Genomic DNA, 27,314 nt, shown 5'->3' with positions numbered 1-27,314 from the left:
ACACTGAGAACACAGCCGCCTTTCAGTCCGAGACGGGGTTCTGTGCAGCAGACAATGCCAGGGGCCCATGGACTATGTACTGTGACAATGATCACAGTTCTCCTTTTGGGGATCTCTCCACATATTGCACAAAGCACTTCCTATATTCCCCATGTAATCCTTACAACAATCCTGTATGTTGGCTATCATGACTCTCACGTTACAGATGAGGAAACTGGGTTATGGAGAGATGCACTGAGGTCACACACTTCAGGTAAAGGGCAGAGGTAAGATTTGAACCCAGGTACTCTGGCTCCAAGGTCATTCTCTTAACAATACCCCCACTTCTATCATGAGGCTGTGCTAGAGAAGAAGGGGGAGCAGATGCATCATCGCAGACTTCCCAGGACAAGGATGGCAGGCAGGAAATCTTCCCGATGGAGATGCCAGTCTCGAGCTCAACCTGTTTCCTCCGATGCTCTGGGGCATGTTTGGCCTTCCTACCACGTGCCTCCTCAGGGCTTCCCTCCCTTTTCCCCCCGCAGCCTCAGATTCTGAGCCCAAACCTCAAAGCTCCAAGGTGACCTGCTGAAACTCAAGCCCCAGGGTGTGGCTCTGTCCTAGATTCTGGGCACTCCCAGCCCAGCCAGCGGGGACAGGCTGCCCTTACTCATAGACCCGGATGTTGATTTAGAGACTGACTGCTGGAACCACTATTTTGGGTCCCGCTGACGGTGCATGAGCAAGAAATAGCAACAAGGGCTGAGTTGTCAGGCACGGGGGCATCCACAGGAATTGGGGGTGGGCAGATGGGTCTGTTGAGCAGGGACTAGCTTTGTCTATTCTGGAGAATAGGCGCCACCAACCTGAGGATGACCTGAGAACAGTTTTCCATCCCCAGATTGGAGAGGGGCCCTGCCTGGTTGGGCATCACAGCACCAGCCCTTCTGCAATCCTCCAGCTAGGATGTATGTTTACCCTTTGGAAAAGGCTCAGAGAGCACCTCAGGTAGCTGACAACCAGCTGGGATTAGGACCAAGGGCTGTAGGGAGGGGAGCAGGAAGCTGGCTGGGCAGTACTGGCCTTTTGAGGCCAGAGCCCAGAGAGCCTTCATCCCCGGGGCACATTCCATCGTCATTTTATCTTCTCTTGAGCCTTGGGTTGTTCAATGATAAAACAGGGATGTTCCTCCCTACGGATCAGACAAGGCAGCATATGTTTGTGCAGTTTGTGAACTGCAGAAGGAGGAATGGGGGCTAAACACAACCTGTGCTCAACTCACTCAGAGGGGCACCCTGACTCGGAGCTGCGTCTGCTTGGGAGAAAGGGACACCTTTTCCTCAACCAAGCCCAGCAATGATAAGCCTGAAAGGCTGATTTGCTCCAAGAAGGCACTTTTTTAAAAAATTTAATTTAATTTATTTATTTGAGAGAGAGAGAGCACTAGAGAGCAAGAGTAAGCAGGAGCGGGGGCGGGGGGGGGGCAGAGGGAGAGGGCAAAGCAGGCTCCCCGCTGAGCAGGGAGCCCAATGTGGAACTTGATCCCAGGACCCTGGGATCATGACCTGAGCTGAAGGCAGACGGTTCACCGACTGAGCCACCCTGGCTCCTGGAGGCACCTTTTTTGGTTGGTGCAAAGGAAAAGCACCTGCCCTCTGGAGATAGACCTAATGGCAGAGGACAAGGACCCCTCTGCGCAGAAGGCAGAGCTGGCCCCAGACAGCGCTGGTGGGGAGTGAGGAGGAAGTGTCAAATGTGGCCAAAGAAGAATGAGATGTGCTGGGAGGAGGTTGTCGGGGTGCCCAAGGGGTGCGCATGCAGGTGGAGCTTGGGGAAGAGGAGGGGCCCTCTGGAGGCAGGCCCACTCCTGGGGCCAGCGATGATCCCCTCCCCCTGGCGACCTCTATAGAGAAGGCCTCGTGGCTGTAGGGACAACATGTAGCTGTGGTCCACATGACCACAGAGCTCCACCTGAGGGCAGGATTATAGCCAGAGTGTGGGAGCCACGGGGACCTTGAGGCCATGGGTAGCCTGACCAGAGACAGCCACTTGAAAGAGAATGACGAGGCACCAGTAAATTATGATTCAGAGTGATGGGTGACATCACAAAGGTGGATGGACATTTTGGCAGCCCGTGGATGAGCCCTTCTCTCAGGTTTAGAGGGTCCAGAAGAGCTAAACTGAGACTCATAGAGACCTCGGTGAGAATGGGTGAGGGTGGTGCATTCAGGTGGTACAATCTGAAGTATGTGCAAAGTACCAGAGGTAAGAGAACGTGGTGCATTCTGGAAACTGCAAAGGAATTTACTGTTTCTTAATTACACGGTGTGTATGGAACAGATTTACAGGAGATAAGGCTAGAGATACAGGAAGGTTCTCAGATAATGAAGCATCTTTATATTTTGTCAAGTTGTTTGTACTTAGGGGGTTGTAAACAGAGTAGTGACGTGATCAGATTTCCATTTTAGTGAGATGTCTGTGTGGATACTTGGATGGGCAAGGCTGGAGGCAGAGAGACTAATAGTGGGCTGCTAATGGTGATCCAGGGTCCAGGGGAGAGCTGAGGGTGCCTCGAACTTAAGTACTCACAGCAAAGATGAAGCTAAGTGAGCAGATCTGAGTGGTACCGAGGCGGTAGAATCACAGGCTAATTGTCTAGAGGCAGGAGTCCAAGATAACACCCATCTTTGACTTGAGCAATAAGGACTGTCAGAACTCTTCCCTCAAATGAAGAAGGAAGAATTCAGCTGGTGGGGAGGGGCTGAGGAAAAGCGCAGCTGAGTATGAAATTCAAGTGCAATATTCAAATAGAGGTGGGCAATGGGATACGGAGGTTTGAAGCTCAGGGGAGAGAACTGGGCTGCCGTGGGGGCTCTAGGAGTCATCAGCCTGGAGATGTGAACTGAGGCTGTGGGGGTGATGGGACCCCCCCCCCCAGCAGGGTGGGAACTCTACAGGAGAGAAGAGGCAGTGGCCAGAACCCTGAGGAACCTGGGGGCTTTTTACATTGTTTTTTTAGGGCACAAATACAAAGAAACTCAGAATGAAATCTTTTGCTCCATCCTATAACCATCCTTTGCCTGGGATTTCCGGGCTGTCTCCTCCCCAGACCCTATCCTCTCGGTTAATGCTTGTGTTTTCCAGATGCCTCTCGTTTGAGTCAGTCCTTTTGAAAGTACAGCGTAGATGAAAAGATTCAAGAGATGCTACTTGCACAGCAAGTTTTTGACGATGGCTTTTTGCTAGGGTGGGCATGGAAGGGATGCTGACGCATTGAACATTGGTCTTGATTCTGACGACCTAGCTCTTGGGTGAAGGTACGAGGGAAGGGCCAGCTGTACCCTCAGTCCTCCCTTTTGCACCTGAGGCGGATACCACTGATTAACCCTCACCTGCCCTCTGTCTTCACGGAAACTTGACACGGACTCAGATTCCATCTGTAGGCTGCCATCATCCTGACTCAGAGCTGGCAAGCCTTCTGGACCCTCGTGACCATCCTGGGAGTAAGACACCACCCCACAAACCACCAGAAGATCTCCTGCCTTTATTATGATGAGCCTTTTATTATAGAGACAGACTGAACTCTCTTTTGTATAAAGAATCTCTGGATTGGGTCAGGGAAATCCCACCTGCTAAAGGTCACCACTCAATTCTCCCTGCTTCTGCCTCAGCTAAGCCCCCACTTGCTATTGATGCCTCAAGGTCATTGGAAACAGCAGAGGCTGCTGTTCCCAGGGCCAGGCTGGCTGGGCTGGGCCATGCTGGCCAGAGGGTCAGGGTTCCCGGCTGCTCACCAAGTCAGAGCCGCCCCGTCTCCCGCCCCAGTCGGTTGTCCAGAACCTGGAGCTGCTGGAGGAAGCCCGAGTTGGGGCAGATATCACGGTGGGCCTGCACCGTCTGGATGGCCTCCACCAGGGTCATGTTCTCGCAGATCATGAGGAAGGCCAGGACAACCGTAGCAGAGCGGCTCACCCCCATAGCACAGTGTACCAGCACACGGCCTGTGGGAAGACCCAACCTGGTGTCAGCTACCTGCCCTCGCACTGACCATCCCACTGGGAATTGGAGATCCTCTGGCCATCCTTCAGCCCACCCGTCACAGCACCCTGGCATACTGACAATGTTCTCACATGCAGATGGGGCAGCTGAGGCCCAGAGAGGGAAAGGGACTGGCTCGAGGTCACACAGCAAGTTAGTGGCCCAGCTAAGGTTAACAGCTGGGATTCCCTTCTCCAGGTCCAAGGTGCTTCCTCTGGCATCCTTTGCAACTCTGACATAGTGAGGGGGGTATAGGATTTCTGGAGTCCCCTGGATTTGTGGCAGATGACAGGGGGTATCCACCTACCTCCCTTTCCCCCCAGTTCTGTCCCTGCCAGCCCTATTCCAAGGCCTCATCTTAGAAGGGCCTTCTCAGCCTTTGTTAGGTCCTGTACCTTCCGTCCAACACACTTCCTGGGGGATATGGTTACACTGACAACCACACTGGACCTTAACTATGTCTGATTGTTGGTCCCCCGAAGGGGACACTCACTAAATGGTAGTAGCTCATTGCTCCATGGGGTGGGAAGGTTGCTGAAGAGGTTTGTGACTCTGGACACCCCCCCCAGCCCACCCGTGCTACTGCAAAAAGTGCCCCAGATCTCACCCCCCCACCCCCCACCCACAACCCTAGTGCCTTCCCCAGCAGCTCACCTTGGGGAACACTGAGGGCAGTTCGGATGTATCGAGCAACAGGTAGAAAGTAGACACTGAGGTCAAAGAAGGGGTTGTCATCAGCCTCAATGCCATAGTACTCCAAGGGCATTCCACGGTAAAACCTGGCACCTGTGTCCACTTGAAACTTGCCCGCAGCAACGTTCACGATGTGGGTGATGCCCAGCTGGGTCAGCTTGCTCTTGTCCCGGGCTGCATACCTGGAGGGAAGGCACGGGGGAGTTGAGAGGTGGAGCAGGTCTTGTTGGGGCCCCTCTGGCCAGGCTGGAACTTATCCCTTTCCCTCCTCTGCTGTTCCCCTCCAAGTGTGAGACTGGAAAGAGTGAACAGGCCTGAGTGAAGGGGCTCCTCTAGTTGGAGTTCAAGATTCCCTTTCACTCTAGCCAAGGGCAGTTTGGCCACATGCATCAAAAGCCTTAAAAATATACAAAATATATACATGTTTTGATTCAGCAAGTCCCCTTCTAGGAACTTAAAAAAATCCAAAATGTGCCCACAGATGTATATAAAGTGGATCTAATGACATTCAAGATAGTGAAACATTGAGAAAAATCACTAAATATCCTATAACAGGAGACTGATATGGTATAGCTAAATGAAATACTGTGCAACCCCCAAAATGTTGTAGCTGCAGGTAAAGGAGGAAAGGTGTCTGTGCTAAATTGAGAACCTGTGAAAAATGCAGGATACAATATAGAACCTGTTTAAAAATGTTTTCAAAAGATGTTATGTGGTTCCATTTAAAAAAGCTTTCTACATAAAGTAGGTTGCAAAATGGGACTAGAAAGAGGTATCATTTTTGTAAAAAAAAGATGTGAAAAGGCCATTATGTACATATGTGTGTATGCATTTTTTTAAAAGTCAATGAGGATTTTATTGCTGGTTATCTGGTGGGGGGATGGCATATTTGCCATATTATTAGCAAGACATTGAATCATATTTTCTAAATATTAAGGAAAATTTCTAAAATCCACATATATTTGACCCATATGTTTCAAATTTTAGGAAAACTTTTGGGAAAATGACTCACAATTCCACTTTCTTTATAACTGCACACCTGAGAGAAACGTGTATGTGTTGTGTGTGTGTGTGTGTGTGTGTGTTTGTGTGTGTTCCCAGGACCCATGTACTAGACTGTTCCTAGGATCACTGTTCACAATAGCCAAAAAGTCAAAACAACTCAGATGTCCATATACAATCAAACAGATAAACTGCAGTATATTCACACAAATGAATAGTATACAGCAATGAAAAGTGAGTGAGTGGCAGCCGCATAGAACATGGGTGAATCTGACAACATTGAGCAAATAACGCCAGGCACAAAATGCACACAGTAGGATTCCATTCATATAACTTTAAAAGACAAGCAAAACTAACTATATTGTGAGGTACATAGATGTTAAAACTATAAAGAAAAGCAAGGAGATAATTATTCCAACACTTAGGAATTATCTACAGGGGAAGGGGTTATGTTGAGAAGGGTCAGTTACTTCTGGGGCATAAGGAACGTCCTGTTTCTTGACGTGGATGGGGAAACCGTTCATATGTGCTGTATGCACTTTTCTTAATGTGTGTTCTGTTTCCACGGTTAAAATTAATAACATAAGAGGATAGGATTGTGTGGAAAGAGATGGTGGGAGGCCAAGAGGGTGCCACCTCTGTCCCTGCAGGACTCTGGGAGAGGCTCGCCTTCTGTCCCCTTGTACTTACGCATCTCCTAGGAAGAGGTTGGGCCAGACCTCATTGACATGGCTCAGCATGGCAGCCCGACGGACCCACAGCAAGCGCTGGAGGTAAGCGAGTGTGGGCGGCTGGTAGGGGGACCCCCGGACTGCCCTGTGGATCTTGGGCCTCCGGAGATCCTGCTTCTGCAGTGAGTCCATCCTGAAACAGAATGGACACTACGGTGGTTGGGGGCAGGATCCCCACCAGTGGGTCCAGCTGATGGGGGGGGTGGGGCAGGCATGGTGCAGTGCCCAGGGGCCACCAGGATGCAGCAGGAAGGGCCTCAGCTATTTTGGATGACATTATTAACCAGCTCAGCTAGGGCTGAGGCCTAGATCCTTTTCCCAGGGAACAAGGGAATCAATTCCTTGTCACCACTGTGGAGCTGGGAAGGTCTCTCCTGCCCTTTCCAGATATTAGAAGCTTTGGCCAAGCGGCCCTTGGAGTTCCCTGTCCGTAGCAACTAGTCAGTACAGACACCCTGCCTTCCTTAAGTCACTGGTACTTGGGACTTTGTAGGGATGGGGACCACAGAGTGCACCTAGGAAGGCCCCACAACCTGGCAGCTCATCTCAAGCCCCCTCCTCTGCTACTTCCAGGGCTGGTCCCCAGGTCCCTGGTCCCTCACAGTTTCGGGTGCTTGAAGGGCAGAGCCCATCTCAAGAATGAGGGGTCCTGGGCCATGAAATGGCATTTGAGAGCATCTCCATAGAGAGTAAGCTGATGCCTCTTAAGGGCCTGAGGCCTCACTTGGGATAGGTCCCTATTTTACATAGGAGGAAGCTAAAGGTTAGACAGAATGTATATAGCGATGCCCAAAGCTGTGTGGCTGATAGGGAGCAAGGCTGGGGTTTCAATCCAGTTATGCCCCTTCAGTTCTGTCTCCAGGCCTTCCAGTTGCTACCTTGGAGACTCCGGAGAGTGGTCACTAACCCATCTGTCTCTACAGGGGAGCCTGGCGCTGCTGTCACACATCTACCTCCAGGCCCTGGGATTTTCGTCCTTACCCCCACGACTCAGGCCAGTGCTGCAGGTCAGGCCTCACCCAGGTGGGGTGGCTTGTGTCAGGTGTCGGCTGTTTGGGGGTGTCTGAGCCCCTGCGGAGCCGGGATGTCAGTGGCACCAGAACCTGCGGCTGGTGCGGTGCTGGGAAGGAGTGCCTATCTTGGCTAATCGTCCCTGGCCCCTTCAACCAGTAACTAGGGAAGGTACAAACTGGGAAGAACATCTTTTCTCTTGGGTAGCCAGTGATAGGACCAGGAAGAGAAATGGGCACCCAGGAGGCCACTGGCTTGGCCAAGCTCACCCAGTGGGCAGCCGGTGGGCAGGGTGGAAGTGAAGACCCAGCTTTCCCCCTCATCCCCCACTGTGATCTCTCAGGGCAGGCTGAGTGGCCTGCCACCTACCTAGGGCATGGCCTGGGGCCAGGAATGGGGGAGTGGGTACAGGGACGGGACTCAGCACCCGAGCAGAACCTGGCTGGGGCGGGTTCCGCCCGGAACACAAATGCTGTGAAGTGGCTAGAATTCCAGGTCCTTCCCTTGGAGCCAGTGGGGGTGGGGTCTAAGAGCAGACCTAGGCCGCTGTGGACTGAAGTGCAGTCCTTCCAAACCCCCAGACCTCGCTCTGCTTGGCATCTCTTTGGGACGAAAGGCTCTTGGCCCGGGAACTCCCCATGGACATGGGAGGCTACCTGAAGCGGTGGAAAGAGAACTTTGGAGGGAGGGAGGAGAGCGTGGCCATAGCTCATTCTGTGGCCTCCAGCAAGTCTTGGCTCCTGTCTGGGCCATGACCTGTCTGTCTCGTGTGCGAGATCCTGGCCTTGCCTGAATTTAGGATTCCCTGGTGGGTCTGACCTGAGAACGAGAGCAGCGGCTGGGTTTGTGGTAACCACAGGGTAGGGAGCAGCGTAGTGTGCTGGGGGTGGGGAAGGCCCCAGGCCCCAGGCTTACCCAACAGCCACACTGGTGTGGAGCCAAAAGCTGGGGCTGAGTGAGCCGCAGGTGAGCTTGACATGGAGCTCCGGGAAGGCAGGCAGGCCCACCCCTGCCTCTGAACTTGGTGTGGGGTATGGCCGCCACCCTGTGGCCAGTGGGTGCATTGCAGCCCAGCTGTGCCGGGGAGCAGGCAGCCCGGCTCTGGCTGAGACGGAGCTGGTCCCAGGGGGCTCCCAGGAAGAGAAGGAAACAGCATAGGGGTCAGGAATTGGGGGCTGCTAGGCCACAGTTCATGTTTCAACCTCTGAGGGGCCTTAGATCCAAGTCTGGAGAATGGGACCTTTTCCTTGGACTTAGGGGCTACTCCTTGTCTGGTCCCACCTAGAGCCTCACACCTGATGCTTTATCCCCCTGGGATGCATGGATGTACCCCCACACCTGTCTGCTTTATCCCCCTGGGGTCCAGCCCCCTGCCCAAGGGCTCATCCTTCAAGCTCCAGACACACCCAAGGAAGGGAAGTCGGTGGGCGAAGCATGGGCCCAACATTTTGTAGGGACGGCCCAGGCCTGGCTCTTCTCCTCATTCACTCCGGCCCTCATTCTGCCTCCTTCCTGTGTCTTCTCCCGAAGTCCAACAGCTGCCTCCGTAAGCAGTAGCTTCTCTGCTCTTGCGCTGTTTACAAGCTGAGGCGCTTGTTTGTCTTTGTGTGCGTCCCTCCTCCTTTCCATGTGGCTCTCCCCAGCCTCTCACAGGAGCTCATGCTCCTCCACCACGCTCGCCACACCACCCGGCATTTGCCGTGGACTCAGGCCCACGCCCAGGCCTCCTCACGGCAAGGGGGCAGCTGTGGCCATCCACCTCCTCAGCTGAAGCTCCGGATGTTCCCGCTGGCCTTCCCTCCTACCCAGTCTCTCTGCTTTCCCCTCCTCCGCGCCCCCCCCAAGCAGATGGGACTGTGGCCACAGGACAGTTGTGGCCAGGCGACCTGAGGGCAGGACGCAGGAGGAGTCTGGCGAAGGACGCCGTGGGGCAGGTAGCAGGTGGGCAGCCGATGGTGAGCTGCCAGTGGGGCTCAGCACTCAGCTTGCAGGCCCGTGAGGGCAGAGCTCTCAGGGCTGGTATTCGTGTGGTCTTTGCTTAGCCAGTTCCTTCATGGGGCTGCTGTGAGAATTTCATGAAGGGGCCTTCCTAAATGTAAGGCCCCCTCCCTAGGGCCTGTCTTATGATATATGCCCCCCATAGGGAGCATCTTACTCTTATCATTACTATTATTATTACTCTTATCCTTTCAAGCCTCAGCCATATCCTGGCTGGAGGGTAACCTCCCCACAGGGCAGTGAGGCTTAGTCTCCATCTCTTTGTGTTTCTTGAGGTTTCTTTCTCTGTCCAGCAGTAAGTATAATTCTATTTGCCACTTACTAAGGATGTACTATGTATCGACAGAGCTAAATGCTTACACTTTCTCACTGGATCTTTACAGTACCCTTATGAAGCAGATAATATTATCATCCCCATTTTACAGATGAGGAAACTGAGGCTCAGAGAGATTAAGCAATATGTTCAAGGTCACAAAGCCGATTAACATGGGATCCAGGATGCAAGACCACATCTTTCTGACTCTGCTTTGTCTGTGTTTCTGTCTCTAATCCAGTCTGTCCTCCAACATAACCCAGTCCCCCCACAACACACACAGGCCCAGGTGACCTGGCCCTCATGACCCAGCATGCTCCATGGCCCCCCTGAAATAGGGGCCCTCACCCACCTGTGGGGGTATCTGGCCCAGGCTGTGGTCTTCTCTGACGGGCACTTTGTGCTGTCTGCTTCCAGCTCCCTGTCTCCGCACACTTGATGCTGTTTCTATTTTTTGATTTGAGTTTAATTATAAAGCATGATGTGCTGCTCCCCTCTTTTGGCCTCCCCCTGACACTCCCAACTCACCCACTGGTCCCTGGCATGGTCAGTGCCAAGCCCAGCCAGGCACCTGGCCTTGCCGGGGGTGGAGGCAGCCCGCAGGGGTCTGCTTGTGCTCTGGGTGTATGCGTATGTTGATCGTGGGGCAGAGAGAAGGAACATCCGATAAGCCATTTTCAAAGCTCCCTTGACCTTGAAGGGTGGTGTGAAGCATGGGCAGAAGGTTAGAGCTGGAAGAATCGTCCATGGAGGAGGGCAGAAAAGAGACTAGTCCAAATCACACACAAACTGGCAGCAAGGCCGACAACAGAACCCAGGTCCCCAGGAGCTTCGCTAGGAGCTGAGAATTATAGGACTAGCCCAGGATTCAGATCTAGAAGACTCAGGCTGAGGAAAGTGGGGGTACACTTACAAAGGTGTAGGTGAGGTTCAGAGCAGGCCTTTAGAACTGCCCTGGCCTGCAGTCAAAAGCTGTGTGTCTAGAAGCCACTGTGCCCTCTGCCAGGCTCCTCCCTCCCCCAGAAGGCCTTCCTAACCCAGGCCAACCAGATGGTCTTTTAGGTCCCTCCCAAAGCCACTGGAGCCAGTTAGGGACGTTGGATTTGGCCCTGTTAAGAACCCTTCCTGCTTCCTGTCAAGAACCTCTTCCCAGAGACCCTCCCCATATACTCATATACTTCAGTATACTCTTCCCCACTCAGACTCCCAGATGACCGACATAGAGACATCTGCCTACCTGCAGCCACACCTACACGGGGTCTCTGAAGTCTGAACTTCAGGGAGCTAGGGCTCAGCCCCTGCTGGGGTTCCCTGAGCAGCCCTGGGGAGAGCTGGTGGACGCAGCTGTAGCCAACAGCTATCACGAACACTTAGAATCCCCTCCTGCTCTCCTCCCATCCTTGCACCCCAGGGAACTTGGAGTCCTGGCTGAGGAGCCTCAGGGATTGGATGAGAAGGCAGCCCATTCCCACCTGTGGGGACTGAAGACAGTAGCCGACCCAGAATGCAGGCAGCAGGAGGAAGTAGATGGGGTAGCAGGCTCTAGGGCGGACCACACACTGGCTTCTTACCATCTTCTTGGTATCCACCTGGGCCAGAGCCTCCAGCAGCACCAACAGGGCCAGTGCCAGGGAAACAAAGTGGCACAGCCCCGTGGCAGGGAGGAAGGACCAGCTCTGGGGGAGAGATGAGCTCCATGTTATAGGCTGGCAACCCAAGGCCCAGACTGGCTGGGACTTGTCAGGGTAGGGGCAGGAACTGCCACCTAAATCTGCCTCTGCCTTGAGCCCTCTGTGTAAGGTCAGGTGGGTATGGGTGCTCAGAGAGTTAAGGCAGGTTTGGGGCCCAGGGCTCAGGGAGAGAAATGACCTCGCCCCATCATCTTGCAGAGTCCCCAGGGCTGCTGTGTATGGCCACATAGGTTGAACACTGCATAACTCCTGCGGGCTCCAGTTTCATTGGTGGATGGCACCTCCAGGACCTGTGCAATGCTGCGGCCCGACTGATTTCCTGATGGGAAAGATGCTGAGGCCAGAGGTCAGGGTATTTAAGGGCTCCAGGCCAAGGAAGTGGGGCAATTGGGCATAATCAGAGATTTGCTGTCCTACCAGTTTCCTGAAACAGGTTCAGAGGAGAGCAGGATGGGAACATGCCATTCCTGTCTCCCTCTTGGTTCCCCACACCCACAGAGCTCCCCACAACAGTTTCCCACCCAGCTCAGCCCTGGGCCTGATCCCAAAACCAGCTATAATCCTGATTTTCTTCCATTATACTCACCCCCAAACTCTAAACCTAGCTCTCCGTCCTGCCCTAATCCCCACCCCCAAGATGCCCCCCCCTCCTGCCAGCACCAGGAAGGGGGCAGGGTACTAAAGTGCTCCCCCTTGGTGGCTCTGGTTATGCATTCAGAGACAAAAACAGCTTTTGGTGGAGGGCTGGGCAAGGGAAAAATTCAATCCACACCCTGGGAAGCTCTTGGCAGGAGAAAGCTGCCACTTTTCCAACTCCTAAGAGAGCCTAGGCCAGTCACCCACTCCTAGCCGGCAGACCCTCTGAGCCAGGGGGTGCTGGGGCACACAGCCCAAGTCAGGGCTGAAGAGAGATGAGGGAAGGAGCAGCATGGGTAGGAGTCAGAGGTGGGCTAGGGCCAGTGGAAAGCAGCCCTGGGGCTTAACTCCCCAGCCGATGGCCCTCAGGGGGGGATGTGAATGTGAGGAAGGTGGGCTGTTGGAGACAGACAGGAACAGATCCAGCTGGGGAGTGGTGGGAGAAGAAGGGCCGTGGACACTGCTGCTCCTCACAATGATGGAGCCTGCACAGCCATCCACCACAGGAAGAGGTACCCCTGTCTCCTCCCAGCTGAGCTGGAGGAAAACTTTTCATAGGGCTGATGCCAAGGAAATTGAAGCAGCACACTGGGGCCTCCAGCAGCAATGGGGAGACCTAGGGGAGGAGGTGTTGAGGATCTGTTCCTCGTATGCAACTTAAGGAATGTCTGCTAATGCTCCAAATGCCCTGCACACAGAGCAGCAGGGCAGGGGGTAAATGGAAGTAGAAAGGAGCTGGATAGACTTCCAGAAGACCTCTATGTCCCACAGGGATTCCCTGGAACCACAGAGGGAGCAAAGTTAGGGAGGCTCCTTCTGTGGATCTCTGAGATCAGACTGTCCAGGGGGGGTTAGGGGGTGCAGATAGGGAGCAGAGTGCTGAGTCCAAGGCAGGGAATGGAATGGCATGGTGACAGGAGAACTGGGTATCAAGGATGGCTCATGTGAGGGGGCCATGGCTGGTGGCAGGAGCCCCTGTCCTCCTTCCCCATTGTGAGAAGGAGACGCAGGGCTGACCTGAAAATAACTAAGCCTGGAGTGACAGCTGCAGCTGTAGCTGGGGTCCGGACCCGAGGGGAAGGGATGCAGAGCTGTGGGAAGGCCCAGACAGCCCCCAGGTGTCAGGACTGGCTGTGCTGCTACCGTGGTGGGGTTCAGGTGAGCCCACACAGGCTTTTAGCCAAGGAAGGGGGACAGGGCCTCCAGGACCTGGTAAGAAGGCCTCACCTCTTCCATTTTATGCTTTCCACCTCTTTCCTCCCTGGCCTTTCCATCCTCTCTGGGGTCTGAAGAATATGGATGGGCTGGGGAGAGCGGGTCCTTGAAAGTTTGCCTCCGCCAGGCCCTACTGAGGCCTTGGGCTGGTGAGGGAGCCCAGCAGCTTGAGGAGTGGGCCAGGCCCCTTTCCACCCTCACTTCTGGCCACACACAACCCTGACAACCCACCACTGAGCCAGTCCCATTCCATGTTCCCTGCCAGCCCTCATTAGTCTTCCCTGCCTCATTCCCTTACCTGACCTCTCACTTCTCACGGCACCCAGCCTTGCCCTCACCCCCTCGTGCCCTGCCCAGCCCTCACCTGGCCCCTCAGTTCTGGCCTGTGCCCCGCAGCCGCTGGTCCAGCTGGCAGAGCTGGTGGAGGAAGCCTCGGTTGGGGAAGACCCATCGGTGTTGCCTCACGGTGATCACTGCCTGGCGCAGGGACAGCTGATGGTGCAGCATGAGATAGGCCAGGACCAGCGTGGCGGAGCGGCTCACCCCTACCACACAGTGCACCAGGACCTTGGCTGAGGAAAACATCCTGGTGAAAGACCCTTTCCCACCTGCTGGCCCGCCCAGGGGCAGGGGTAGGGACCCACGTGCCTTTCCCTGCTCTGCCTTGGGTATACTCTGTAACCCTGGGCAAACTGTTCAGCCTTTAGGGTTCTCAGTTTCCTGATCTGTCAGATGGATATACCAACACCTATTTAGCCTACCCTTGGGATAGGGTCCAAACTCCTTAACATGGCTTACAAGACCTTCCGTGAGCTGCCCCTGCGGACCCTACAGCTTCATCTCAGGCTGCCTAACCCTGACCTTCACCCTGAGGAACTCACTTTCAGTTCCTTGAAGCTGTTCTGGGCTCTGGCCTCCAGTCTCAGCACATGCTCTTCCAACTACCTGTAAAACTTCCTCTGCTCTTCATCTAATGACTATTACTCATCTGTCCGGTTTCAGCTAACCCATGGTTTCCTTGTCTAATCTTTCCTGATCACTCATGGTATCACTTGAATCACAGAGCAGCTCATCCTTTTTGCCTGTGGCCCAGTGAATACTGTTGTAGAGGGTGGGCCCCTCACTTCCCTGGTCCCCTGGATCAAGCACCCTTGCCCTGTTCCTGTTCTCCTAGAGCTCTTCACAATTACCCATTCATATGAATAGTACTCATAATTATGACTGTCTTTCCATGAGACACAGGACAACAAGTGCCATAAGAGCAGGGACTCTGTCTAAGTGTGGATTCAGTATCTAGCTCAACGCCTGGCACAGAAAAGATAATAAACAGCGGGTAAATGAATAGATGATGAACAAATGAATGTCAAAGTGCTCTGGATATTAAAAAGTGCCGTGAGCCATAGTCTTGTCTTTCCCATCAGGTAGACAAGAAACTGAAGTCCAGAGAGGGATACTGGCTAACCCAGGGGCAGGGAGCAAGGGGCATGGCTCTCACCCAGGATTCACACAGAGTAGGAGCTCCAGCTTCCCCAGGCTCCTCTGTTCTACCCTGGGGAGTAGAAGGGGTTTTTTGTTGTTTTATTTCGTCTTGTTTTTCTATTTGAGAATACTTTGGGGTGGAAACCAGACATCTAGGTACTAAATGGCAATTTCTCAAGGCTGAATGATGGAGAGAGAGAACTTTTGCTGTTCGGGAGACTTGGCTTCCAGTCCCGGGACTGCTCCTAACTCATGACATGACTTTGGATTCTAGGCCTCAGTTTCCCTGTCTGTTGAAGGAACAAGGTTGGATAAATTGCTGGAGCACTGAGCAGAGGATTTTTACAAACCTGAAGGCTTTTTAAAAACTAAAGATGGGAGGGCACTGATATTTGAGGGGAAACTGGACATCGCCCCCCATGAGTGAGCAGGATGGGATATGGGTTCAGACCCAAGTCCTACCCCCAGGTGTGCTGAGGGCACGGTGGATGAAGTCGGCTGCTGAGGAGAAGTAGGCACTGATGTCGAAATTGGGGAGGTCGTGGGCTGGTACCCCCAGGTAGCTCACACTGCTGCCGTAGAAATCAGGGCCACCCTGACAGTAGAGTCCCCCGTGGGCTGCGTTCAGTACATGGGTAATGCCCAGCTTCCATAGCTCAAAGCGGTTATTTGCCGTGGCCCTAGGAAGGGGAAGAATAGGGCTGGATGCTGGCTGAGCCATGGGGCCCAGGAAGGAGGTTTTGCCTGGCCCCCTGCTTCAGAGGGACAGAGCCATAAAGGTCCAAAGGGAGCCACAAGGGAACCCAGTAAGCTTGAGCCCCACCCTCAGAGCTTTCTGGTGGAAGAGTTGGTGGTATAGGGAGTTATCTTTAGACCCTCTTCGCTTCCTGAGGCCATCTGCTCCTGCCTTGGCCAAGACAGGAAGGAAAGAATTGCTTCAGTCCTGGAATCCAGCTGCCCCTCCTTTCCTGCCCCATGCCTTCCCACCCACATCTGGCCTCTCCTGGCCACTACCTCATACCTGTTTCTAATTTGCTAATGTTTAATGGTGACACCTTCCCTGATTCACCTCTCTCACCCATTCTGTGTCCAGAGGAGGGAGGCTGGGACCAGGAAGGGGAGCTCTCTGTCCATCCCATGTCATACCTGAAAGCACCATTCCCCAGGCCTCTGTCCCCGAGACTCGCCAATTGTCCTGGATATATCAGAAGACTTCAGGATCTTCTGGGAGTTCTAATCATCCAGGCAGGCAAAAGCCCTGCTCCCCCTGGTGGTCACACCTGATCACTGCACTGTCCCCAGCGCACTGGGGTCCTGGAGCAAGTCCCTGGCCTGGGATGTGCAGAGCCGAACTATTCCTCCTTGTTCCACCCGGCTCCCATCTCTGGTAAAGAGCCCAAGAACTGTCTCTCCTTGTCCCCTTCCCCACACCCCTTCGACCAGCTACCACTCACGCATCTCCTATGTAAAGGTTGGGCCAAACTTCATCCACGTGGCTGCAAGAAATCTTCCCTGCCCTCAGGAGCTCCTCCAGTTCCAGAACACTGGGGCAAGGCGTGGCTTCGGCATCTCCCCTCAGCTCTGGGACCGAGGCTTCAGCCATGGGCCAGCCCACCCACCCCTCTGTCTCTGCAGTCACTCCTCTCTGCCTCTCCAGTGTCATTTCTCCTTCCCGGAGACTGGCAGGAACAGGTGGGACAGAGGCAAGTGACTCAGCAAGTCACAGAGGCCTCCAGAAAGAACAGGACATTTTTTTCCCCAAGTCACCCCCTAACCCCAAACTCCGTGACAACATGGAATCAGTCATATCTCTGCAAGTCACTTTACATTTCTACCTCAGTTTCTTCAACTGTAAAGTAAGGATAATTACACCTACCTGAAAGAATTATGAGGCTTAAATGCAACAGAGGATATTCTGTGTTTAACACATAGTAGATGCCTAAGAAACATTTGCTGAACTAATAGGCTTAGGGCCCTGGATAAGGCTATTTAGTTCTGAGGACGGAGTTAAAGTGGAGATCCAGGGTGGAGCGGGGGTGGTTGGTTTCAACAATGAATGATTAAAAAAAAAGCTCTGCAGGTCTGGGTGGGCCACATACTGGGTGGGAACCATATGGCTGCTGAGTGAGCCTGTGGATTATGTGGCTCATGGGGGAAGTTTCCTGCACTGTAGAGTCAGAGAAATGTGGAGAGGAGGCATGGAGGATTTCATCTAAAGGATGCTCACGGGGTTTGTGGGGGAAGGTTTGAACAATGGTTCTATAATTAAAATAGCTGATTTCTCAAAAGAGAAGGCTGAAATGGGCCATGTATATCAAAGTGGGGAGAAGGGAAGTGAATGTTGCCCTAGACCTTCTGAAGAGCCAAAGGGACTGTCATCAGAAACATTTTTGGGGTAGAGATTCCCCTGCTTACAAGGGCTTTTGTCCCCACAACAGAAACTGAGAAAGGTCTATATCTGTCCTTCTGTCAGAGCTAGTTACCTGCAGAAGAGGTAAGATGACTTGCCCACTCTCAGGTGACTTCATGAAGGCCCTGATGGGATGGAAGGAGTATGAGCTGCAGTGGGAAAGCTCCCAGCTGCCCCCGGTCTTGAGTCCAGCTTGAGGGTAAGGGCTATACCGGGGGATCCAGTGGGAGAAGTATGCACTCATGTCCACTCTAGAACCTGTCTCCACCCCATCAGAGCCATTGAAGTCGGCCCTGCACTTGATGAGGAAGACGGTCAAGGAGGGGTTGGAGCCCAGGTCACAGGTCGTTTGGGACTTGGCTTATGCCAATTCTAGGCCTGGGTTGGGGACTTTCCGATAATAGAGAGGAGCACAGATTCTGAAGTTAGACAGATTTGAGTAGGAATACTGGCTTTAGGACATATTAACTGCGGTACCTCAAGCAGGTTACTTGGCTCTTCTGTGTTATAACACCCTTCAGAGTTGGCACAAAGATTAAGTGAGATATTTATATAGCATTTGGAATAAGGACTGTCAGAAAGTAAGGGGGCAATAAATGGCAACAATGATCATCGGATGCTGGCTCTTACGGAGAAGCTGGCTCCCTCCAAAGGAATTAGGTAACCTCTTCTTGCTCCCATACCTCATCTACTAATCTCATAAGCCCCTGGCCATCTTCACCAGCCCCTTACTTTCTCCCACTTTGGCTCTGGGGCTGACGCATGCGCTCTCGGGATCCCTCGCTGCGGTTTTCCTTCCCTCGCCCATCTTGAATCCCGCGACCCTTCCGGTTTGGGCCCCGCCCCCGCCCGTATGGCTCCGCCTCACGCCCATAGGGCCCCTCCTCCCGAAGCAGTTCCGGTTCGGATTCCAGTGGCTGCGGGAGCGGCAGAGACTAGCCCAAGCGATGCCTGCGCGCAGCCGCCACCGCCCCCGCCTCCACTCCGGCTCGCCTCCCCGGCCTCCGCCTCCGCCGCTCGAGGCGCTTCACTCTGGCCAGGCCCCGAGGGCCGGTGATTGCGACGGCGGTTCGGACGCCGACTCGGAGGTGGGTCGGGGAAGCCCGACTCGGACCGCGGAGGTGAGCGGGAGCAGTGCCTGAGGAGAGGGGAGTTAGGGGGGCGCCCGCAGCCGAGGATGAGTTGGGAGTCAGGGGCGGAGCCGGGCCGCCTAGGACTGGGATCCGGAGGGGCCACAGGAGACGGTTGAGGGAGCCGGGGGAGTCTGCTCTAGAATGGAATCTGTGGGAAATGGAGGCTGTTGAGCCGAGGGCCTGAGGGGGGTGACGATGGCTGGAGGCTGAGGGGCGAGGGTAGTGGGAGACCTGAGGGAGAGGTGGCTTTGAAGAGGCAAGGGCTTGGAGGGTATTGGAAGCCGAGTAGTGAGGGAAGCAGATGCAAGGGGTTCCGCGGGAATGAGGGGCCGGAGGAAGGGATGCTCTGGGATTTGGCGGTGGGGGCGAGGGATGGGGGCAGCCAGGACCACGGTCGCTATTATGGCCTGGCGAGAGAGACGGGACCGGGTTGTGACGGACGAGGTAGCTGACCGAAGGTGTGGGGCGGGGGGCAGGTTTGCCAATTAGGAGAAGGATTTAGGTTTGTTTGGAAGAGGGAGGGGCTGTCTGTTAGGAAGTCGTCTGACCTGAAGGGCCAGAAAAAGAGAAATGGGGTCAAGAAAGAAAAGGAGCCCTTGGGGATCTAATTCAAGGCTTTGGCATTTTCACAGGTGTCTTTGAAAGCGCCGAAGATCACTAGGGTAATATGCTTGGATTGTGGGGCTTTCTCGTTTGTGGACAGTGGATCCTTTTTCCTTTTAAGAATCTGGGGCAGTGTTTAACACTGATTTGCCGCAACGGCTGGGGGAAAGTGGGCAAGTGATGTTTGGAAAAGGTAGTGAAAGGAGTGATTCTGACAATAAAGATATCATTTGGGTTTCTTCTAACAGTAATAGTGTGGGTTTTTTCTTTGTATCGTTTTTCTTAAAGTTTACTTTAGATATCAGACAAGTTTAGATCTTTAAGAAAAAAGATTTAATACGTTACCTTTAAATTTAAAAAAGCAAAACAAGAATTTGGACACTTAGGTTTTACAGAAACTCCGTATTGACTGGTTACACTTTGACAACTTGAGTTGACACATGTATTTACTACAGGACAAAAATATGGTCAGTGCAGGTGTCTGGTTAGAAGAGTTTATAAAACTACAGTTGACCCTTGAACAACAGGGGTTTAGAAGCATGCAGTCATAATCCCCTATAACTTTTGACTCTCCAAAAACTTAGCTAATGGCCCGTTGACCAGGAGCCTTACTGATAACATAAACAGTTAACACATTTTATAAGTTATGTGTATTATGTATTCTTATAATAAAGTAACCTAGAGCAAAGAAAATGTTAAGAAAATCATATGGAAGAGAAAATACATTTACAGGACTGTACTGTATTTATTTTTAAAAAATTGGCATATACGTGGACCCGTACAATTCAAACCCTGTTGTTCAAGGGTCAGCTGTATATGTGAAATCACCACAGTCCAGGTATACCAGCTCTTTCTCTCACTCATAACTCCAGGATTGGGGTCTCTTGAAAATTGAAGGGGTACTTTTGACAAGTTTGCAGGACCAATATTAATGCAATTTTGCATATATTGTATGAATAATATTTTTAATAGAGTGATCTAGAAAAATAAGAATAGAGGGTGCTTGTAGTAGGCAGTAAACAGAAGGTACATAGATACCTTTTACAGAAGACATAGTACTGAAACAATAATTGTGCCAGAAAAATGATTGCAATACTTACATTCACTTTAGTAGAAATAAGTTCGTTTCCTTTTATAATTGTTAAATTGTAATATGGCTTCAGGAAGTCTTTAGCTGTGTTTCATAAGATTACTTTTATAACTTTTTATTTGGTTATACATTTTGCAAATTTGTTGGCCATTTTTAATCAAGTGTTTCTTCTCTAAACAGGCATCTACTGTTTAATCTTCATGCAGTGAAAATGTACTGATTGCAAAATCTTTTAAATATTAGTTTATGTGTGTAGACTGTGTCATATCGTCAGTGAACTAGCAATTATTTCTTCAAAGGAGAGATAAATTCTCTTTCCTTTAACTGTTGTCAAAAGATTAACTCCCTTTTCTCTAATTTAATACAAATGATCTTTAGTTGGAAGTTACATAGTATTACTGTTATGTTTCTGCTTAACTGACACCAGATTGAGATTCTCTAAAGACCATGTCTTCATACTTAGCTCTAAATAAAAGTCTCAACATTTAAAAATTTATGGAATTGAACTGAAATAGAACTCTCTATTAAGGTTACATCTTAATATTACTATGAAATTAAGTAAACCATTAAATGGAGTTGTACAATTAATATATTAGCATGCCTAATAGTTATTTTTGTTTCCCTTCGACAGTTCTCACACTTAGTTGTAAAGAAAATCAGTTTTGTGCTTGAGCAGTTTCCCTAAGACAAGAAGAAGCCATCATGACCACAATGGCAGAATGTGCAGATATACTTAGATAAATCAGTTTTGATTTCAGTAGTACTCTCCATTCTGTAAAGACTCTCTAATTCACATTGCACAACTACTTGTAAACATTCTTATTTTGTTAACCACTAAATCTTCACTGCTTTTTCAAAACTTTGCCATAGCTGATTTAGAGACATTTTCGTGGCTTTTTTGAGAATTGAAGTTTGAACATTGTTTTTGAGAAGTTGTTGTATCACAGATGTTCTAATGAATGTTGTTGTTATTTTGTCTTATAAGAATGACCATATTAATTAGATATTCTTTGAAAATTCTTACCTCCAGGCCTGATGGATATGAAGTTAATAGTAGTGTGAATCTAACATGGCCATTAATCATGACAGTGATTCTTACTTTAGGTCTTACTGTCCTCTTAGCTTTGAGAAGTCCATAAGTTAACAAAAATTGGAGAGCGTGAACCAGGCTCTCTTGGAGATCAATTCAGTATTTACGTGATGCTTCTGTCACTGGTTCGTAATTTGTTACATGAGTATTGGGATATGGATTTGTGACAGACTTGTGGTGTCAATATTCCTCCCCCTATGTATACAGCGCCATCATCACTGGATCTTAAGCCTGACCCCTTCTAGCTGACTCTAGACTTCATGCCTCCATATTGAAATGTTCTGTTACTTCACTACACACTGGGTCCTCCCAGTAATAAAATCACTTCAGTACAGAATGTAACATGAGTTTATCTTTGTTCTTGCTTAGGACAGTAGAAACTGGGAAAACTTGTTTTACAATAGTTTAATTGTTAACAGTTTAATCACAGTGTTTCACAGAACAGTTTTTTATCCTATGTACCTCAAAGAGGTGTTGTGAAGTCAGTGACCTATATTTATATTTGTCTCAAATTTTTATAGTAGGTTTAGTTAAGCATTTGAATTGTGGCAGTGGTCAGGAGAGGTACTAATGTATCTATTATCTTGACGCTTTGTTCTCTTAAAATTCTTGACCGGTAAGACATTCTAGTAGGAGATGAGAACCATGAATTCTACTAATTTTGGGTCTTCTTATAAGTGAAACTGTATCACTGAGTTATTGGAAATGCCTGCAAATTAATGGTAGTTTGAGACTAAATTAAATCAATGTCAGTTTCATCAATATAATATTGTCATAAAAGTCAAAGATTGCCGGAACCATACATTAAATTTGGGGCCCGAGTCCGGTATATTTTCACAATATTGTAATAGATTTTGAAATCTTGAGCCAGTTTCTCCTTTTCCATTATGTTGATTTGATTTGAAGGTGTAGCATATTTAAAAATAAAGATTTTACTAATCAATATGTCAAACCACTAGCCTTTCTAAATATCATTTTAGTGATTAGAATAAGAACTAGAATTTTATATGCTTCTTTGCTGGTGTATTTCTTTGTACTGGCATACAGCCAGATCAAGAACCCTTCATCAAATTTACTACTAAATTTTCATCACTGTGTAAAAACTTTTACTGTAACTGAGGATTTAAACTGGGCAGTGTTATCTATTAGATTCTTATTCGTTGTGCTGAGACGGTTTTGAATGTGATATAGAATTAGGTGCAACCTGCTAGTGGGAGTCTTAGTCTAAAGGCAAGTCGGAGCCAGAAAAAGTTTGTGTTCTTTGGTATACATGACTTTTAAAAAAAAAAAATTTTTTTTTAAGATTTTATTTATTTATTTGACAGAGAGAGACACAGCGAGAGAGAGAGCACAAGCGGGGGAGTGGGAGAGGGAGAAGCAGGCTTCCCACCGAGCAGGGACCCTGATGTGGGGCTCGATCCCAGGACCCTGGGATCATGACCTGAGCCGAAGGCAGACGCTTAACGACTGAACCACCCAGGCGCCCCTTTTTTTTTACATAGTGTAGTAAGAGTGCATGGTCCAGGCAGCAAAAAATATCTGAGAACTGAAGTACAGCCTTTCTTCAAATGTGCTACCCCAAACTCTACTGCTTAAAAGTGGAACATAACAAAACAGTAGAGAATCACTGCTAGAGTTTCAAAAATTAATGGTCGAAATTGGTTCAGGGTCTTTGTAACTGTCTTGTAATTATAGAAGATTTCATAGATGTTTTGGAAACACTGCTCTGTTTCCAAAAAAGTAAACTATTTTTAGATAAATATAAAGAGACAATAATAGTTTTGTGTTTGCTCAATGAAAAGATTTTAATTTAGAATTAAAGAAAATAAAAATGAGATTAGAAAAAACTTCATAGTCCTAAATACTACAGACTGCAGAGTTAAATGCCCAAAGTAAACTTTGTCCTTCTACATTATAGTTTAGGCTTTTTACTTTCATAAAAATTAATTTTGTGCTCTGGTTTATGGATCTGCAGACTGGTATGATTTATCTCTGTTATGTGCATTATAATTAAGCTTTATTAGGTAAAATTAGACTTCAGCTTATTTTAGTGTGAGTTCAATTATTATTTTTTTTAAAGATTTTATTTATTTATTCATGAGAGACAGAGGGAGAGAGAAAGAGAGAGAGAAGCAGAGGGAGAAGCAGGCTCCCAAGGAGCAGGGAGCCCGATACGGGACTCGATCCCAGGACCCTGGGATCATGACCTGAGCCGAAGGCAGACGCTTAACCATCTGAGCCACCCAGGCGCCCAGTGTGACTTCAATTATAATGTATAATTGCCTGAAGGGGAATATATTAACATTAACTTTATATAATTTTAAAAAATCTCTTCCCCCTTTTTTTCTCTTGAGATGTGGATATTATTTTTTAGGTTTTATACATCACTTGAAAATTATAATTTTTAAAAATTTTACTGTAGGGGAGGCACCTGGGTGGCTCAGTTGGTTGGATGACTGCCTTCAGCTCGGGTCATGATCCCAGGGTACTGGGATCGAGCTCTGCGTTGGGCTCCCTCCTCGGCAGGGGAGTCTGCTTCTCCCACTCCCCCTGCTCGTGTTCTCCCTCTCACTCACTCTTTCTCTCTCTCAAATAAATAAAGAAATAAAAAGAGTTGGACACTTAAAAATAAAATTTTACTGTAGGGGTGCCTGGGTCACTCGGTTAAGCATCTGACTTCATCTCTCATCATGGATTGGGCCCCACATTGCGGGGTCTGCTTGTCCCTCTGCCCCTCCCCAGGCTTGTGCTCTCTCCCACCCCCCCAAATAAATAAAATCTTAAAAAAAAATAAAAAATAAAAATTTTACTGTATACCATATCAGTAACAACTTTCAAAAATAGCACATTTTATATTTATAAATCAAGTTTCATCAGTTCTAAATTCCTTTAGGGGCATTTTAATGTATGATTTTTAAAGATAGTGTATGTTTTTTAAAGAAGATAATTGCTTCAGGCTGTACTCTAGTATTTTAGAGTACACATGATCAAGTGAAACCACAAGGAAAATCTAGCATATTTAAAACCATTGTCACTATATGAACCTAGACATTGTTTCTATAAGACACACAGAAAGTAAAGTTTTCATTTTACTGATATATCCTTTGTGGGTTTTTTTGTTTTGTTTTGTTTTTTTAGATTTATTTATGTATTTATTTTAGAGCACACGGGGAGGGGCAGAGGGAGAGGGAGAGAATCTCAAGCGGACTCCTCACCTGAGCACGGAGTGCAGGAGGGGCTCAATCCCACATCCCTGAGATGGCTACCAGAGCTGAAATTAAGAGTTGAACACTTAACCAACTGAGCCACCTGCGTGCTCCTGTTGATACATCCTTTGTATTCTAAAGATTGCATAATAAATTAGAAACACATAACCAAATTATGTGTTTGCATAATTAAAACCGGCAGGATAGTTTGTTTCTTTCCAGTTATTAGTACCTGTCACTTGAGGGAATTTTCCCAATTTCTTCCCAAATTGTTAAAGTATAGAATACTTTTTTTTTTTAAGATTTTATTTGTCAGCACAAGCAGGGGGAGCTGCAGGCAGAGGGAGAACCAGGTTCCCCACTGAGTAAGAAGCCTGATATGGGCTCGATCCCAGGACCCCGGAATCATGACCTAAGCCAAAGGCAAAGGTTTAACTGGCTGATCCACCCAAGCGTCCCTAAGATTTTATTTTTAAGTAATCGCTACACCCAATGTGGGGCTCAAACCTACAGCCCTGAGATCAATAGTCACATGCTCCACTGACAGAACCAGCCAGGTACCCCTAGAAGTACTTGTAGATATCAACAATAATCAGTTGCATCAACCTATAACATTTTTTTAGAGGTTGTTATACTCTTGTTGAAATATTTTTATTAAGTTAAACTTGGTATTAAATTAGTTTATATGAGGAACTCCTGTTGAGTTGAATTCTACTCTGATTAACTGGAATCACTGTTGTTATTTTGGTTTTTTGTTTATGTTATTTTATTACACTGTTGATTCCCTAAAAGGTAATTCCACCTTGAGCAAAACCTTTATAAGACTTTACAATTGTTTTCGAATACTCAAAATTATTTCATATTAACCCAAAGATTTCAAAAGTTAAGAGTGGGTTTGACTATTAATTATAGATGACTGTCCTAATGATTTAATTTCAGGCCTAGGGCAACACTAGCAGAAAGAGGAGTTGATGAGGATGGCAATACTAGCTTACATTTACTGAGCAGTTTGTATTTGCCAAGCATTATTATAAGTGCATTACGTGTATTAATTCCAGGTAATCTTAACAAGGCTATGGAGTAAGAACTAATATTCTCTTCATTCTCTTCCAGAGCCAGCATTCTTAACTGCTATGCTTTCTGGGTTTTATATCAAATTCTGTTGCAGAATAGCTGTCTGAAATTTATTTAACTTTGAAGCCTTCCTTGTTTCTGAAGAATTATACTAGATCTTTCAGATCATTCCTAATTCTACCATTTTAAGAATTCTGTCATCCTGATTTACAAAACATTATATGTTTAATGTTTCTAATTAGATTCTGTTTGTAATCTCTTGGTCTCAAAGTATAAAGGTTAAGTCATTTTCTAAAGTCATACTGTTAATGGGTGATGGAGCTGGATATATAATCAGATGTTCTTTTGGACTTCTTGGTCTTGTTAGTTGCCTCAGTATTTCTTACCTTTTATTTAGTGTGTATATGCATACATGGGTTAATAGTTGAATTAATTGATTTTTAAAATTTTCTATTCATACCTATTTGGGTGATGTGCTTCAAACAGTTGAGAAGTAATATTGTTTTCATTTTCTTTTTTTTTTTAAGATTTTATTTACCTATTTGAGAGAGTGAGCAAGAGAGAAAGAGAGAGAGTGCATTAGCAGGGAGAGGAGTAGAGGGAGAGGGAGAAGCAGACTCCCAGCTGAACAGGGAGCCCAATGCAGGGCTCAGTCCTGGAACTCTGGGATCATGACCCAAGCCTAAGGCAGATGCCCAACCGACTGAGCCACCCAAGCACCCCTTGTTGTCATTTTCTTGAATCTTTTCCCTTTGGATATCAAGTATTACATGCTCATTGTATAAAATTTAGGAATTTTAGAAATATTTAAGGTAGAGAGTGAAAGAGTTCACTGGAGGAGTAACTATTAATAGTTGGACATTTTACTTATTTAAAGATATATATATAGGCTACATGTACTATTTTTTAGGACATTTTGCCCCTTTAAAAGTTTTTTCAGCTTTAATTTTGAAATAATTAGATTCACAGGAAGTTGTGTAGATAGTACAGAGAGATCCCACTTACCCTTCACTCAAGTTATCTCACTAGTTATATCTTACATAGTTATAGTACAGTATCAAGACCAGGAAATTGACATTGGTTCAAAATGTGTTTATAGTTGTGTGTCATTTTATCATGAGTAGATTTGTTTAACCATTGTACCAGTCAAGATATAGAGGGGTGCCTGGCTGGCTCAGTTGGAAGAGCATGTACCTCTTGATCTCCAGGTTGTGAGTTCGAGTCCCACCTCGGGTGTAGAGATTACTGAAATAAATAAATTTAAAAACTTAAAAAGCCTAAATTTTTTTTAAAACATATAAAATTATTCCATCACTATAAAGATCTCCCTTGGGTTAACCTCCACACCCCTGATACACACTCTTTCTAACTTATGGCAACCTCTAATCTGTTTTCTACCTACATAATTTTATCATTTGAGGATATTATAAAGGGAATCATACTGTATGTGACAATTTGAGATTGACTTTTTTCACTTAGCACAATGCCCTTGAGTCCCATCGATTGTGTGTATCCATGGTTTATTAATTTTTATTGCTGAGTATTCCATGGTATGGATGTGCCACAGTTTCACAGTTTAACTGTTTACATATTGTGAGATATTTTGTTTTTATACACATTTCAGCTATGACAAGTAATGAAGCTAGGGACATTTGTATACAGGTTTTGTGTGAACCTTAGTTTTCATTTCTCTGGGATAAATGCCCAGGAGTAGGAGTACAGTTGCTAGGCTGTATGGTAAGTGTATGCTCAGTTTTTAAAGAAATTGCCAAACTATCATCCAGCATGGCTATACAATTTTACTTTCCCCCAGCAGTGTGTAAGAGGTCCAGTTTCTCTGCATCCTTGATAACATTCCATATTGGCCCAGTTTATTTTAGCAGTTCAATAGGTGTGTAGTGATACCTCACCATGGTCTTAAT

At 48.3% G+C, this 27,314-nt stretch overlaps 3 protein-coding genes across 9 annotated transcripts in view; 1 reads left to right on the top strand and 2 right to left on the bottom strand.

Moving 5' to 3' along the window:
* Positions 1 to 3,394: 3,394 nt before the first annotated feature.
* On the bottom strand, positions 3,395 to 17,993 carry DUSP13B (dual specificity phosphatase 13B). 5 transcript variants are annotated; one of them, XM_073878763.1, is made up of 10 exons: positions 17,880 to 17,991; positions 17,270 to 17,321; positions 15,249 to 15,466; positions 13,672 to 13,852; positions 11,238 to 11,441; positions 10,294 to 10,458; positions 10,118 to 10,212; positions 6,403 to 6,576; positions 4,672 to 4,892; positions 3,395 to 3,980 (listed from the first exon to the last, which is right to left on the bottom strand). In XM_073878763.1, the coding sequence occupies exons 4-10, from the start codon at positions 13,756 to 13,758 to the stop codon at positions 3,778 to 3,780; spliced, it is 1,149 nt and encodes a 382-aa protein (XP_073734864.1). In that variant the 5' UTR covers positions 13,759 to 13,852; positions 15,249 to 15,466; positions 17,270 to 17,321; positions 17,880 to 17,991; the 3' UTR covers positions 3,395 to 3,777. The 5 variants fall into 5 exon arrangements, with proteins under 5 accessions (XP_073734864.1, XP_073734865.1, XP_073734866.1 ...); XM_073878764.1 differs by lacking the exon at positions 17,270 to 17,321 and having other exon boundaries at positions 17,880 to 17,993; XM_073878765.1 differs by lacking the exons at positions 17,270 to 17,321; positions 17,880 to 17,991 and having other exon boundaries at positions 13,672 to 13,879; positions 15,249 to 15,318.
* On the bottom strand, positions 15,232 to 16,389 carry DUSP13A (dual specificity phosphatase 13A). Its single transcript, XM_025850647.2, has 2 exons — positions 16,241 to 16,389; positions 15,232 to 15,466 (listed from the first exon to the last, which is right to left on the bottom strand). The coding sequence occupies exons 1-2, from the start codon at positions 16,387 to 16,389 to the stop codon at positions 15,232 to 15,234; spliced, it is 384 nt and encodes a 127-aa protein (XP_025706432.2).
* Positions 17,994 to 18,109: 116 nt separating the features above from the next.
* SAMD8 (sterile alpha motif domain containing 8) overlaps positions 18,110 to 27,314 on the top strand; it is a 40,909-nt gene continuing 31,704 nt past the window's right edge. For 2 of the 3 annotated variants that reach the window (XM_025850485.2, XM_025850487.2), the window contains exons 1-2: positions 18,110 to 18,317; positions 18,962 to 18,991. In XM_025850485.2, coding sequence (XP_025706270.1) covers positions 18,144 to 18,317; positions 18,962 to 18,991 — 204 coding nt within the window. In that variant the 5' untranslated portion in view covers positions 18,110 to 18,143. The remainder of the gene's footprint in view (positions 18,318 to 18,961; positions 18,992 to 27,314) is intronic. The other variant, XM_025850486.2, reaches the window with a different exon arrangement.

Source organism: Callorhinus ursinus, unplaced genomic scaffold (assembly GCF_003265705.2).
Source record: "Callorhinus ursinus isolate GAN/ISIS: 27379988/994484 unplaced genomic scaffold, GSC_fseal_2.0 scaffold31, whole genome shotgun sequence".
Lineage (NCBI taxonomy): Eukaryota > Metazoa > Chordata > Mammalia > Carnivora > Otariidae > Callorhinus > Callorhinus ursinus.
The sequence above is the reverse complement of the archived record's forward strand: the minus strand, read 5'-3'. Positions and strand labels throughout refer to the sequence as shown.

What these genes read in the sequence shown, in the direction of transcription:
- DUSP13B (XM_073878764.1), bottom strand. Translation starts at nt 13,758, where the DNA reads ATGGGTCTTCCCCAACCGAGGCTTCCTCCACCAGCTCTGCCAGCTGGA. An exon ending in ACTGTCTTCAGTCCCCACAG is followed by an intron (nt 10,459 to 11,237) that starts GTGGGAATGGGC and finishes CCACCCTTCAAG; the next exon opens with GTCAAGGGAGCTTTGAAAAT. An exon ending in TGCCCTCAGTGTTCCCCAAG is followed by an intron (nt 3,981 to 4,671) that starts GTGAGCTGCTGG and finishes GTCTTCCCACAG; the next exon opens with GCCGTGTGCTGGTACACTGT.
- DUSP13A (XM_025850647.2), bottom strand. Translation starts at nt 16,389, where the DNA reads ATGGCTGAAGCCTCGGTCCCAGAGCTGAGGGGAGATGCCGAAGCCACG. An exon ending in AACCTTTACATAGGAGATGC is followed by an intron (nt 15,467 to 16,240) that starts GTGAGTGGTAGC and finishes TCCCCTTCCTAG; the next exon opens with GGCCACGGCAAATAACCGCT.